The 13,671-nt window shown below is 43.0% G+C and overlaps 1 protein-coding gene across 2 annotated transcripts in view; it reads right to left on the bottom strand.

The window, feature by feature from the left end:
* Positions 1-13,671, bottom strand: part of LOC140194909 (A disintegrin and metalloproteinase with thrombospondin motifs 12-like) — a 688,485-nt gene that overhangs the window by 312,170 nt on the left and 362,644 nt on the right. For both annotated transcript variants that reach the window (XM_072252276.1, XM_072252277.1), the window contains exon 12: positions 2,661-2,830. In XM_072252276.1, coding sequence (XP_072108377.1) covers positions 2,661-2,830 — 170 coding nt within the window. The remainder of the gene's footprint in view (positions 1-2,660; positions 2,831-13,671) is intronic.

The raw sequence follows: 13,671 nt of genomic DNA on the forward strand, positions 1-13,671 counted from the left end.
TGGAAACATCATCATCAAAGATCCTCACTACCCAAGCCACGTTCTTTTCTCAATCCTGCCAGGTTGAAGATACAAGAGCCTCAGAACTCGCACCACCAGGTTTGAGAACTGTTACTACCCCTCAACCATCAGGGTCTTTTACAAAAGAGGGTAACTGCACACACCTATTAAGTTGCTCCCACAACCACTGATCTTTATCTTGCTACTTCATGCTTTCGTTATTTATTGCTGTTTACTTACAGTTACATTTGCACAGTTTGTTGACTTCTATGCTCTTGCTCTTTTGTTGATCCTCTTTACAGTTACTATTCTATAGATTTGCAGAGTATGCCCGCAGGAAAAAGAATCTCAGGGTTGTGTGTGGTGACATGTATGCACTCTGATAATAAATGTTACTTTGACTTTGATGATGATGGAACTAGGGATGGCAATTAAACGCCGGCTCAGTCTGTGAAGCCCACAGCACTTTTCTATTTTCCCTTTTCTATTTTCTATTTATGATTTATAATTTAAATTTTTTAATATTTACTATCGATTTGTACTCCAGGGAGCGCGAAGCGCAGAATCAAATATCGCTGTGATGATTGTACGCTCTAGTATCAATTGTTTGGCGACAGTAAAGTATAAAGTATAAGTATATGAAGTATAAAGTAAATGTGAACAGAAAGTAGAAATTCTGAAGTACAAAAGAATTTAACTTCTCAGGTGGCAACAAATCTATTAGATACTGACTGAAAAGGTTGACACAGGAGGTTTTTCTCAACTTGTGAATATAATGGAAGTGCACTCTGTAGGAATTTTCATCCGCCAGTGTCAATGGGTACAGCACAGCACTGACTTTTTCGTTATATGATCAGCCTTGACAAGAGGGGAGCTCTGTACGAGTCAGTGGTGGCTCCGCAGCTCTTCACTTTATACGTTAAATATCTGCATGAAGGAGTTGAAGGCATTGTGACCAAGTTTGCAGATGACACTGACTGGGTGGAAGAACAGCTATTGTCCGACAGACAGGGAGTCCACAGCTTCAAACGGTGGTAGAGGGAGTATAGCATAGGGCAGTATGGGTTAGATACTTTGGAAGGAAGAATAAAGATGTAGGCTGTTTTTAAATGGGGTGAAAATTAAAGATAAATAGGTAAAAAGATTATTTTTATTTGTTGCATATATATCGAAATGTATAGTGAAATGTATCATTTGCAACAATGACCAACACAGATTGAGGATGTGTTTGGAGCAGCCACGATTTCGGTACCAAAATAATCTTAACTTGTATATCTTCGGAACATGTGAGGAAACTGGAGCATCCAAAGGAAACCCACACAGTCACGGGGAAAATGTACAATATCCTTACAGGTAACAGTAGGAATTGAGCCCCAGTTGCTGATCGCAGGTGTTGTAAAATAGCATGCTATCCTCCATGTTACCACAACACTCATAATTCTGTAAGATTCAAGATTTTGAGGTGCAAAGGGACTTGGGAGACTTGGTTCAGGATTCCCTCAGGTCGAGTTGGTAGTAAAGAAGGAAAACACAATGTTAGCATTCAATCTGAGAGGACTAGAAAATAAAAGCGAGGATGTAGGTCGCACCACATTTGGAATATAGTGAACAATTTTGGGCCCCATATCTAAGCAAGGATTTGCTGGCATTGGAGAGGGTCCAGAAGCGGTTCACAGCAATAATCTTGGGATTGAAAGGGGTTACATATCACATGCGTTTTGCAGTGTGTCTCTGGACCTGTACTCAGAGATCAAAAGAACGGGGAGGGGGGAGGGGGAGAAATCGCATTGAAACCTACCCGACACTGAAAGGCCTTGATAGAGTGGACGTGGACAGGATGCTTCCCATAGTGGGGAGTCTAAGATCAGAGGGCACAGCCTCAGAATAAAGAGGAATCCCTTTAAAACAGAGATGAAGAGGAGTTTCTTTAGCCAGAAGGTGGTGAATCTGAGGAATTCATTACCACAGACGGCTGTGGGAGGTCAAGTCAATGGGTTTATTTAAGGCAGGGATTGATAGATTCTTGATTGGTCAGAGGATTAAGGGTTATGCGAAGAAGACAGCAATAAGAGTGGTAGGGTAGCATAGTGGTAAGTACAATCAATTTACAGCGTCAGCTGTAAGTTCGGGGTTCGATATCTAGCACTGTCTGCAAGGATTTTTCATGTATCCCCGTGATGACATGGGTTTCCTCCAGATGCTCCAGTTTCCTCTCACATTCCAATGATGTACAGGTTAAGGTTAGGGTCGGTGAGTTGTGGCCATGTTACGTGAGCACCAGACACATATGATACTTGTGGGCTGTCCAGCACAATTCTTGCTGATTTGATATGACATAAACAATGCATTTCACTGTATGTTTCGACGTACATGTGACAAATAAAGCTAATCTGTCAATATATCTTTCAAACAAGGTTTTTTAAAAAAATCAGCCCTGATTGAATGGTAATGCATGCACAATGGGTCAAATAGGATACATTTCAGTCCTTAAGATCGTAAGATATAGGAGTGCAAAACAGGCCATTTGGCCCATCGAGTCTGCTCCACCACTTCATCATGGCTGATCCATTTCCTTCTCAGTCCCAATCTCCCACCTTCACCCCATATCCCTTCATGTCTTCATGCATGCACTTTGGATGAAATCCATATAAAATACATACCAGGATTAAGGACTGGGATCCATGTGTAGAGTTCATTTTTGTAAAGAACTGTGTCAAACTCGCTGCACTGCATCTGACGGAACGTGGGTGTTTCGTGCTGACACGGAGTTACGTTACAGATACGGTATCGTTTGCGTTTTCCAGTACAGTACTTCCCTCCAAACTTTGGACTGAATGAAATAAAAATAACTTAGAAAGACAATAATGATGTAGAACAGAACAGTAATGCCCACAATGTTGTGCTGAACCAATTAAATTAGTAATTAAATGGCTAACTAAACTAATCTCATCTGCCTACCCAAGGTTGATAACCTTCCATTTTCCTCACTTTCTTGCGTGTACCTAAACATCTCTTAAAAGTCCCTCAAGTTATCTGTTTCTACCATCACCCCAGGAATTGCAATCCAGACATTCACCACTCACTGTGCAAAAAGACCTGCCCTCACATCTTGTTTAAAATTACCCCCTCTTACCTTAACTACATCTACTTTGGTACGCAACATTTCAACCCTGGGAAAAGATACTCCCTGTCTACTCTGCCTTGCCTCTCATAATCTTATAAACCTTTATCACATCTCCTCTCAGACTCCACCACGCCAGAGAAAACAACCCAAGTTTGTCCAACCTCTCGTTATAGCACGTGCTCTCCAATCCAGCCAGCATCCAGGTAAACCTTTTCTGCACCCCCTCCAAAACCTCATCCTTCCTTTAGTGGGGTGACCAGAACTTTATGTGATACTCTAGAGTTACATCTCTCAATTCTACACTTCGTTAACACTATCCTGGAGTACTTGTAGAAAGTTCTCCCCAACAAAAGCGTTTTCAAAGTTCAATGGTCAAAGCAAATATATTATCAAATTATGTATATGTCACCAGAGACTATCCCCGGGATTCAGTTCTTGTGGGCATTCACGGTAGAACAAAGAAATGCAACAGAATCAATGAAAAACTACACAGAAAGACTGACAACCAATCAAAGACAGACAAGCATCCTTTGCAATGAACAGTGAGAAATCTAAGCACACAAAATTCGCATTAATGTGACACCCCCTCATTCTCACAACATTTAAGGTGCATCAGGGCTGATTGATCTCCAAGAGGACCACAAACCTGTCATTGGGTTTCGAGGCTTGTGCGCCTCATAGACCCGGACGGCTATGCTGACTGGAGTCACGGTCTTGAGTTTTAGCTCTTGGTTTGGTCATCCATGTCAAACAAGTCAAGGGGTAGAGGCCAGACTAAGAAATGGTCCACCAGTCCTCCAGGTTTGGGGATATAGCTCATGGCTAACCACCCTGAATGGTCAATGAAGATTGTTACGGACCCAGTAATGAAGAATCCTTCTACATCTGAGTGCGAGGGTATGGAGAGGCAGAGATTGCGGCCCCAAACACCAGCAGCGTAACCGGTACTGAACGGGCTGATTACAGTTTCAGAGGAAGCAACAGAGTAATGAGATTCCACAAAATGCAATGACAAAAAATAATCAATGGCATGAATGACAGATTATCTACTTTGCTAATGCTGGATAAGAGATAAATACAGGCACTTGTGCTGGCCACTTTAGAGGAGCACATTAATCAGATATATTGTAAGCACCAATGCACACAGTCTTAATGTGGTTAAAGGGCCATTTCACTGCTAATCTCCAGTTTATTCTCTGACCTGCACCTTCCCTGTGGTAATTTTCCATCAATTTTCCAGGAAGGTCCAAAATTACCACAGAACAGAATTGAGGAGGAATTTCGCGAGCCAGAGGGTGGTGAATCTGTGGAATTCATTACCGCAGACAGCCATAGGGGTTAAGCCATTGAGTAGATTTAAAGCAGAGGTTGATAGGTTCTTGATTAATAAGGGCATCAAAGGTTATGGGGAGAAGGCAGAAGAATGGGGTTGAGAGAGAAAATAAATCAGCTTTGATCAAATGGTGGAGCAGACTTGATGAGAGGAAAAGCCTAATTCTGCTCCTTTGTCTTTTGGTCGTATGTCAGTACATCTGCCATAATAAACTAATATCAATACCCAATCCATCATTTCACAACCCCAGACTTTCTCATGATGTTTTACAAGCCTTTCTGATGAAAAGGCATCAACTTGAATCTTTGAACACCAGTTCTCTCTCAGCCCATGCTGCCTGACTTGGTGATTTAAGTTTTTGCTTTGCAGCCAAAATACTTTTCCAGTAGGCAGAGAAGGCTGGAGAAAAAAGAAAGGAAGCAATAAAGAGGGTCAGAAAGGAGGAAAGAAGAAAAAGAGGAAGAAATATGCATGAACTACTAATTCTGTCTTTCACTCCCTCCCACTGTGATCACCAAATCAGAAGATTCATGACTACGTCTTTGATCCTAATGAATGCTATTTGCATCCACAATCCAAGGAGATTTACTCATGACTTCACTATGCTTTCTTCCGAAAAGTTTATCCATCTAATTACTTTCTTCGTATCTACATTTAGAAAAGCACAATTACTGACTAAACCATAGTGACATTAGTTTATAAAGTAATGGATAAGCTTAAGCCACACAAATCCAGTCTTATGTCTTAAGCATTCATTTGTGAATCTTCATAAAACAATCTCATAAATTTTCATAATCCTTTCTCCTGCTCATGGTCACTGAAGGTGTAATTCCACTAATCCGATGGAACAATGCATAATAATTGTAAATATAAGAATTTATAAAAATGTTTGAAATGCCACTTACAAAGCACAACCTGCTTTGCATCATAACGCATTCTGTTTTATCCTGAGTATTGTCCAAAGCACAATCAGCACCAGCAGATGACACCATTACAGTCAAATTGTATTGTTTTCACAGGGAACTACAGGTGGATTATATTTAAAATTATATTTCAATCTAACGTTATATTTCATTTGACACTTTCTTGCCCATTCCAGTGCACAGGTTCAGAGGCATTGGTGGCAATGGAAGGCAGGTGGAGCACCACCAAACACAGTGAGTTCTTTCTCCAGTGTGGGGTATTTCTTATCTTTTATTTAAACCATAAAGGAGAGATAGGGTCTAGCGGAGCAGTCATAATCAGAGTGTAGGCTAGAGTCAGAGAAGGAACTTAGAGGCTTCGACGAGAAGAGGCTGAGACCAAAGAAACAGGTAAGAAGGTTAGGTTTTCCCTTTCATTATTGCTGATTTGGTCTTGGTTGCCCATCGTACTTTGCAGGCAAGATGGCAGATATGGCAGTGGAATGCTCCTCCTGTAGGATGTGGGATTTCATGGAACCTGATGGTCTCCCTGATGACTACACCTGAAGGAAGTGCAGCCAGCTCCAGCCTCTGAAAGACCGCATTAAGGAGCTGGAGCTGGAGCTGGATGAACTTAGGATCATCCTGGAGGCACAGCAATTGATAGATAAGACTTTTGAGCAGGTGGTTACGAGTGCAGAATTCAAGAAGTAGATGGGTAAAGGGAGAAAGTGCAGGGTCCCCCTGTAGCCAGTATCTTCAGCAACTGGTATACCCCTTTGAATACAGACAAGGGGGATGACCTATCTGGACAAGGCAGCAGCAGCCAGACCAATAGCATTATGGTCAGCTCTGAGCTTCAGAAGGGTATGGTGAAGTCTGGTGAAACAATACTCATAGGGGATGCATCAGTTAGAGAGACAGATAGGAGATTCTGTGGCAGCAAAAAGAGACGCTAGGGAAGTGTGTTGCCTACTGGGTGCTAGGGTCCAGGACGTCTCTGAGTGGTTGCAGAATATTCTTGAAGAGGAGAGTGAGCAGCCAGGTGCCACGGTACATATTGGTACCAATGACATAGGTAGGAAGGGTAAAGGTCCTGCACAATAAGTTTAAGGAGTTATGCAGGAGGCTGAAGAGCAGGACCTCCAAGGAGGTAATATCTAAATTACTCCAGTGCAACAAGTTAGGGAAGGTCAGCACAGAAAGATCGATGAATGAGTGGCTGAGAAGATGGAGCAGGGGGTGTGTTGCAGGGGAGGAGTGTGCTGGGCTTCAGATGTTTCAAAAAGGACAGGGAGGGAAGCAAAAGAGGTGGGGGTGTGGCATTGTTAAGCAAGGATAGTATCACAGCAGCAGAAAAGGAGGAAGTCATGGAGGGATTGTCTAGAGTCAGTGTGGGTGGAAATCAGAAACAGGATGGAGGTAATAACTCTACTGAGTATTTTTTATAGGCCCCCCAATACTAACAGAGACACCAAGAAATAGACAGAGAGGCTGATTCTGGAACAGTGCAATAATAATAGGGTTGTTGTGATGGTGACTTTAACTTTTCTAATATTCACTGGTATCTCCTTAGAGGAAGGTGCTTGGATGGGGTGGAGTTTGTTAGGTGTGTTCAGGAAAGTTTCCTGAAGGTTTATGTAGCTAAGCCTACAAGAGGGGAGGCTGTACTTGATCTGGTATAGGGAAATGAACCTGGTCAGGTGTCAGATCGCTCAGTGGGAGAGCATTTTGGAGGTAGTGATCACAACTCTATCTCCTTTACAATAGCGCAGACAATTTGGAAAAACATTTAATTAGGGTGGGGGAAATATGATGCTATTAGACAGAAACTTGGGAGCCTAAATTGGGAGCAGATTGTTTAAAATTTATTCATTTATGGCATGTGGATGTGGCAAGCTAAGCCAGCATTTATTGCCTGTCCCTAGTTGCCCTTGAGATGTTCCTGGCGAAGTGCATGGCAGGAATGTGGCAAATGTTCAGGGGACATCTGCATGGTGTTCTGCAGAGGCATGTTCCATTGAGGAAGGAAAGAACAGTAGGATAAAAAATCCATGGTGTACAAAGGATGTAGAAATCTAGTTAAGAAGTAAAGAAAACAAGTCTACGAGTTCTACGAGTCTGTGGTGGCCAGTGCTATCATGTTTGCTGTTGTGTGCTGGGGCAGCAGGCTGAGGGTAGCAGACACCAACAGAATCAAAAAACTCATTCGTAAGGCTAGTGATGTTGTGGGGATGGAACCGGACTCTCTGACGGTGGTGTCTGAAAAGAGGATGTTGTCTAAGTTGCATGCCATCTTGATGTCTCACCCACTACATAATGTACTGGGTGGGCACAGGAGTACATTCAGCCAGAGTCTCATTCCTCCGAGGTGCAGCACAGAGCGTCATAGGAAGTCATTCCTGCCTGTGGCCATCAAACTTTACAACTCCTCCTTTGGAGAGTCACACACCCTGAGCCAATAGGCTGGTCCTGGTCTTATTTCATAATTTACTGGCATAATTTACATATTACTATTTAACTATTTATGGTTCTATTACTATTTATTATTTATGGTGCAACTGTAACGAAAACCAATTTCCCCCGGGATCAATAAAGTATGACTATGACTATGACTAAAAGCTTATGAAATGGTCAAGAAACTCAGTACTGGTAGAGCTCAAGAAGATTACAAGGTTACCTCAAAACTGCTGCACAGGTTTACAGTGTTGTTAGGAAGGCGTATGGTGTGATGTAAGAATAGATGGAGAAGTGAGTCAGTTTAAGAAAATCAAGAGAGGCATTAGACAAGAGTGTGTTTTCTCCCCTGATTTGTGTACGGTGAAACAATATTACAAAAAATAAGAGAGATCTTGGGAATCAAAGTTGGCGGTGAAAACATCAATAATTTTAGATATGCGGATGACACTGTGTTAATTGCAAGTATGGAGGAAGAACTACAAAACTTAATTGACATAGTTGTTAAAGAAAGTGCAAATATGGTTCTATCTATCAACTGCAAAAAGACAGAATGTATGGTGATATCCAAAAAGAAGGAGAATCCTATCTGCAGGCTGAGAATAAATGAGGAAGACATAAAACAAGTACAGAACTCTTGCTACTTAGGAAGCTGGGTGATATCAGATGGTAGGTGCGATATGGACATCAAAAGAAGAATAGGGATGGCAAAAGACGCCTTTACTAGAATGAAGAGTATACTGACCAACACTAAACTAGGCATGACAACCCGCCTCAGAGCACTGAAATGTTACGTTTATCCAGTTATGTTATATGGCTCAGAATGTTGGACGATATCTAGTAACATGACGAAACAAACTGAAGCAGCAGAGACGAGGAATTCTGCAGATGTTGGAAGTTCAAGCAACACACACAAAAATGCTGGTAAATGCAGCAGGCCAGGAAGCATCTATAGGAAGAAGTACAGTCGACGTTTCAGGCTGTGTGTGAAGCAGCAGAGATGTGGTTTTTGAGGAGGATGCAAAGAATATCATGGACGAAACGAATATCGAATGAGGATGTCATGAACAGAGCAAGCACAAAAAGAGGAATAATGTATGAGATCATGAAAAGGCAATGTAACTTCATTGGACATGTGATTAGGAAAGAGGAGTTAGAATGCACGGTAATTATGGGAAAAACTGAAGGGAAGAAAGCAAGAGGAAGACAAAGACAAATGATGATGGAGACAGCAGCCAGAGAACTGGAAATGAATACCAATGAATTGATCCACTTGACCCAAAACAGGAGCGTGTGGGCCATGGTGGTCAAAGCTCAAACCGGGCATGGCACCTGATGATGATGGTGTGATGACCTTCATTAACCGTAGGATTGAGTTCAAGAGCCATGAAGTAATGTTACAGCTACATAAAAACTTACTTCAGAATCAGAATCAGAATCAGGTTTATTATCATCAGCATGTGTTGTGAAATTTTAGCAGCAGCAGTTCAATGCAATACATAATAAAACAGAAAAATAATAAATAAGTAAATCAATCACAGTATACGTATACTGAATACATAAAAATTGTGTAAAAACAGAAATAATATACATTAAAAAATTGAGGTACGGATCACAAGTTCAATGTCCATTTAGGAATCGGATGGCAGAGGGGAAGAAGCTGTTCTAGAATTGCTGAGTGTGTGCCTTCAGGCTTCTATACCTCCTACCTGATGGTATCAATGAGAAAAGGGCATGCCCTGGTTGTTGGGCGTCTTTAATAATGGACGCTGCCTTTCTGAGACACTACTCCTTGAAGATGTTCTGGGTACTTTGTAGCCTAGTACCCAAGACAGAGCTGACTAAATTTATGACCCTCTGCAGCTTCTTTTGGTCCTGTGCAGTAGCCCACCGCCCCCGCCCCAATACCAGACAGTGATGCAGCCTGTCAGAATACTCTCTGCGGTAAATCTATAGAAGTGTTTGAGTGTTTTTGTTGACATACCTAATCTCTTCAAACTCCTAATTAAGTATAATCGTTGTCTTGCCTTCTTTATAGCTGCACCAATATGTTGGGACCGGGTTAGGTCCTCAGAGATATTGACACCCAGGAACTTGAAACTGCTCACTCTCTCCACTTCTGATCCCTGTATGAGGATCAGACCCCACTAGGGAGTACTGTGCTCAGTACTGATCACCTAATTACAGGAAGGATGTGGAAACTATAGAAAGGTTATGAGAACAGGTTGAGTGAACTTGGCCTTTTCTCCTTGGAGTGACGGAGGATGAGAGGTGACCTGATAAAGGGGTATAAGATGATGAGAGGCATTGATCATATGGATAGCCAGAGTCCTTTTCCCAGGGCCGAAATGGCTAACATGATTGGACATAGTTTTCAGGTGCCTGGAAGTAGGTGCAGGGGGGTATGTCAGGGTAAGTTTTTCCACACAGAGAGTGATGGGTGCATAGAATGCATTGCCAATGATGGCGGTGGAGGTGAACACAATAGAGTCTTTTAAGAGACTCTTAGATAGGTACATGTATGGAGCTGTGAAAAATAGGGAGCTATGTGGTAGGGAAATTCTAGGCAGCTTCTAGAGTAGGTTACATGGTCAGCACAACATGGTGGGCCAAAAGGCCTGAATATGCTGGAGATTTCTATGTTTGATGTTTTATATTCTTCTAATCTGTCCAAAACCTTCTGCAGTCTACCTGTTTCCTCAACACTACCTGCTCCTCCACCAATCTTCATATCATCTGCAAACTGGGCAACACAGCTATCAACTGCACTGATCATTGAGCTACAGCATAAAAAGAAGTGGTCCTAACAGTGACACCTGCGGAACATCACCAGACACTGGCAGCCAAGCAGAAAAGGATCCTTTTATTTCCACCCAGTACCTTTTAACAATCAGCCAATGTCCCAATCGTGCCAATAACTCTCCAGTAATACAATGGGCTCTTAACTAATTTTTGCTTTGTTGTACGCCATGGCCTTTGCTTTTTCATTAGCTTTGGCTTCCCTTGTCAGCTACAGTTGTACTATTTGCGGGGAGCCTCGGTGCGACTCGACTAGCAGCAGTACTGTCAATGGATACGATTAAATATTCCTGTTTCAGCCTGTTACAGCTAAAAAGTACAACTGTTTCCAAGGTCAGTACAGTCAACAAAGATGTCTCAAAGAACTATCGCTGCTTAAAACCGACGGAAACAACACAGTTCATGGTCGGAAGGGCCCACGGAGTAAACCTCAGAGAAACCATGGGCGAAGATCAGGATTACAAGTGCATTTAAGGAAATGGGGTTTTAAACTCCCTACACTGACGATCTTGCTGGCGAACGTGCAGTCTCTGATGAATAAAATAGATGATCTCAGAGCCAGAGTGCTGAATCAGAGGGACATTAGAACCGCGTGTATCCTTTGTTTCACAGAATCCTGGTTAACCCCTTCCATACCGGACGCAGCGATTTAGATCAACGGGTTTACTGTACAGTCAGGAAAGATCTACAGAGTCTCACAAAAGCAGAGGTGGAGGTGTATGCCTCATGGTCAACTCTTCTTGGTGCACAAATATATCAGTGCTGTCCCAATTCTGCTCACCAGACCTGGAATATCTAGCAGTAAAGTGCTGTCCTTTTTACTTATAGCGGGAGTTCTCTGGGGTCATATTGGTAGCAGTTTACATTCCACCTCAGGCCAATATCAATCAGGCTTTAGATAATCTGAGCAATGGGATCAACATGCACAAAACAGCACACCCTAACGCCTTCACCATGGTTTTGAGAGATTTTAACAAGGCCAGTCCGAAAAAATCACTAACCAATTACCATCAACAGAGCACTTGCAATACCAGACGAAACAACACACTGGACCATTGTTACACCCCCATCAAGAATGCCTACCGTGCTATTCCACGCCCTCACTTCAGGAAGTCTGATCACCTGGCTGTACTTCTACTCCCTGAGTATAGGCAGAGACTGAAGACTGCAGCACCAGCAGTGAGGACCAAGAAGGTATGGACAAGGGAAGCACAGGAGCGCCTACAGGACTGCTTTGAATCAGTGGACTGGACTGTATTCAGGGATTCATTTTTGAATCTGGATGAGTATGTTGCTGTTGTTAACGACTTCATTAAAACCTGTGTGGATGAGTGTGTGCCTACAAAGACTTACTGTACATTCCCAAACCAAAAGCCGTGGATGAAACCAGGAGGTATGTCGTCTGCTGAAGGCTAGATCTGTGGCATTCAAGTCTGGCAACCCAGGCCTGTACCAGAAAACCAGGTATCATCTGCGGAGGGCTAATTCAAGGGCAAAGGGACAATTTCAGACGAGGTTGGAGGCAATATCAGATGCACGGCAACTCTGGCAGGGACTGCAAGACATTACTTCCTACAAAGCGAAACCCAATAGTATGATTGGCAGCGATGCTTCACTACCAGATGAACTCATAGATCATAGAACATAGAATAGTACAGCACAGTACAGGCCCTTCGGCCCACAATGTTGTGCCGACCCTCAAACCCTGCCTCCCATATAAGCCCCCACCTTAAATTCCTCCATATACCTGTCTAGTAGTCTCTTAAACTTCACTAGTGTATCTGCCTCCACCACTGACTCAGCAGTGCATTCCACACACCAACCACTCTCTGAGTAAAAAAACCTTCCTCTAATATCCCCCTTGAACTTCCCACCCCTTACCTTAAAACCATGTCCTCTTGTATTGAGCAGTGGTGCCCTGGGGAAGAGGCGCTGGCTATCCACTCTATCTATTCCTCTTATTATCTTGTACACTTCTATCATGTCTTCTCTCATCCTCCTTCTCTCCAAAGAGTAAAGCCCTAGCTCCCTTAATCTCAGATCATAATGCACACTTTCTAAACCAGGCAGCATCCTGGTAAATCTCCTCTGTACCCTTTCCAATGCTTCCACATCCTCCCTATAGTGAGGTGACCAGAACTGGACACAATACCCCAAGTGTGGCCTAACCAGAGTTTTATAGAGCTGCATCATTGCATCGCGACTCTTAAACTCTATCCCTCGACTTATGAAAGCTAACACCCCATAAGCTTTCTTAACTACCCTATCCACCTGTGAGGCAACTGTCAGGGATCTGTGGACATGTACCCCGAGATCCCTCTGCTCCTCCACACTACCAAGTATCCTGCCATTTACTTTGTACTCTGCCTTGGAGTTTGTCCTTCCAAAGTGTACCACCTCACACTTCTCCGGGTTGAATTCCATCTGCCTCTTCTCAGCCCACTTCTGCATCCTATCAATGTCTCTCTGCAATCTTTGACAATCCTCTACACTATCTACAACACCACCAACCTTTGTGTCGTCTGCAAACTTGCCAACCCACTCTTCTACCACCACACCCAGGTCGTTAATAAAAATCACGAAAAGCAAAGGTCCCAGAACAGATCCTTGTGGGACACCACTAGTCACAATCCTCCAATCTGAATGTACTCCCTCCACCACCACCCTCTGCCTTCTGCAGGCAAGCCAATTCTGAATCCACCTGGCCAAACTTCCCTGGATCCCATGCCTTCTAACTTTCTGAATAAGCCTACCATGTGGAACCTTGTCAGATGCCTTACTAAAATCCATATAGATCACATCCACTGCACTACCCTCATCTATATGCCTGGTCACCTCCTCAAAGAACTCTATCAGGCTTGTTAGACACGATCTGCCCTTCACAAAGCCATGCTGACTGTCCCTGATCAGACCATGATTCTCTAAATGCCCAGAGATCCTATCTCTAAGAATCTTTCCCAACAGCTTTCCCACCACAGACGTAAGGCTCACTGGTCTATAATTACCCGGACTATCCCTACTATCTTTTTTGAACAAGGGAACAACATTCGCCTCCC

The sequence above is a fragment of the Mobula birostris genome, chromosome 3 (assembly GCF_030028105.1).
Source record: "Mobula birostris isolate sMobBir1 chromosome 3, sMobBir1.hap1, whole genome shotgun sequence".
Classification (NCBI taxonomy): domain Eukaryota; kingdom Metazoa; phylum Chordata; class Chondrichthyes; order Myliobatiformes; family Myliobatidae; genus Mobula; species Mobula birostris.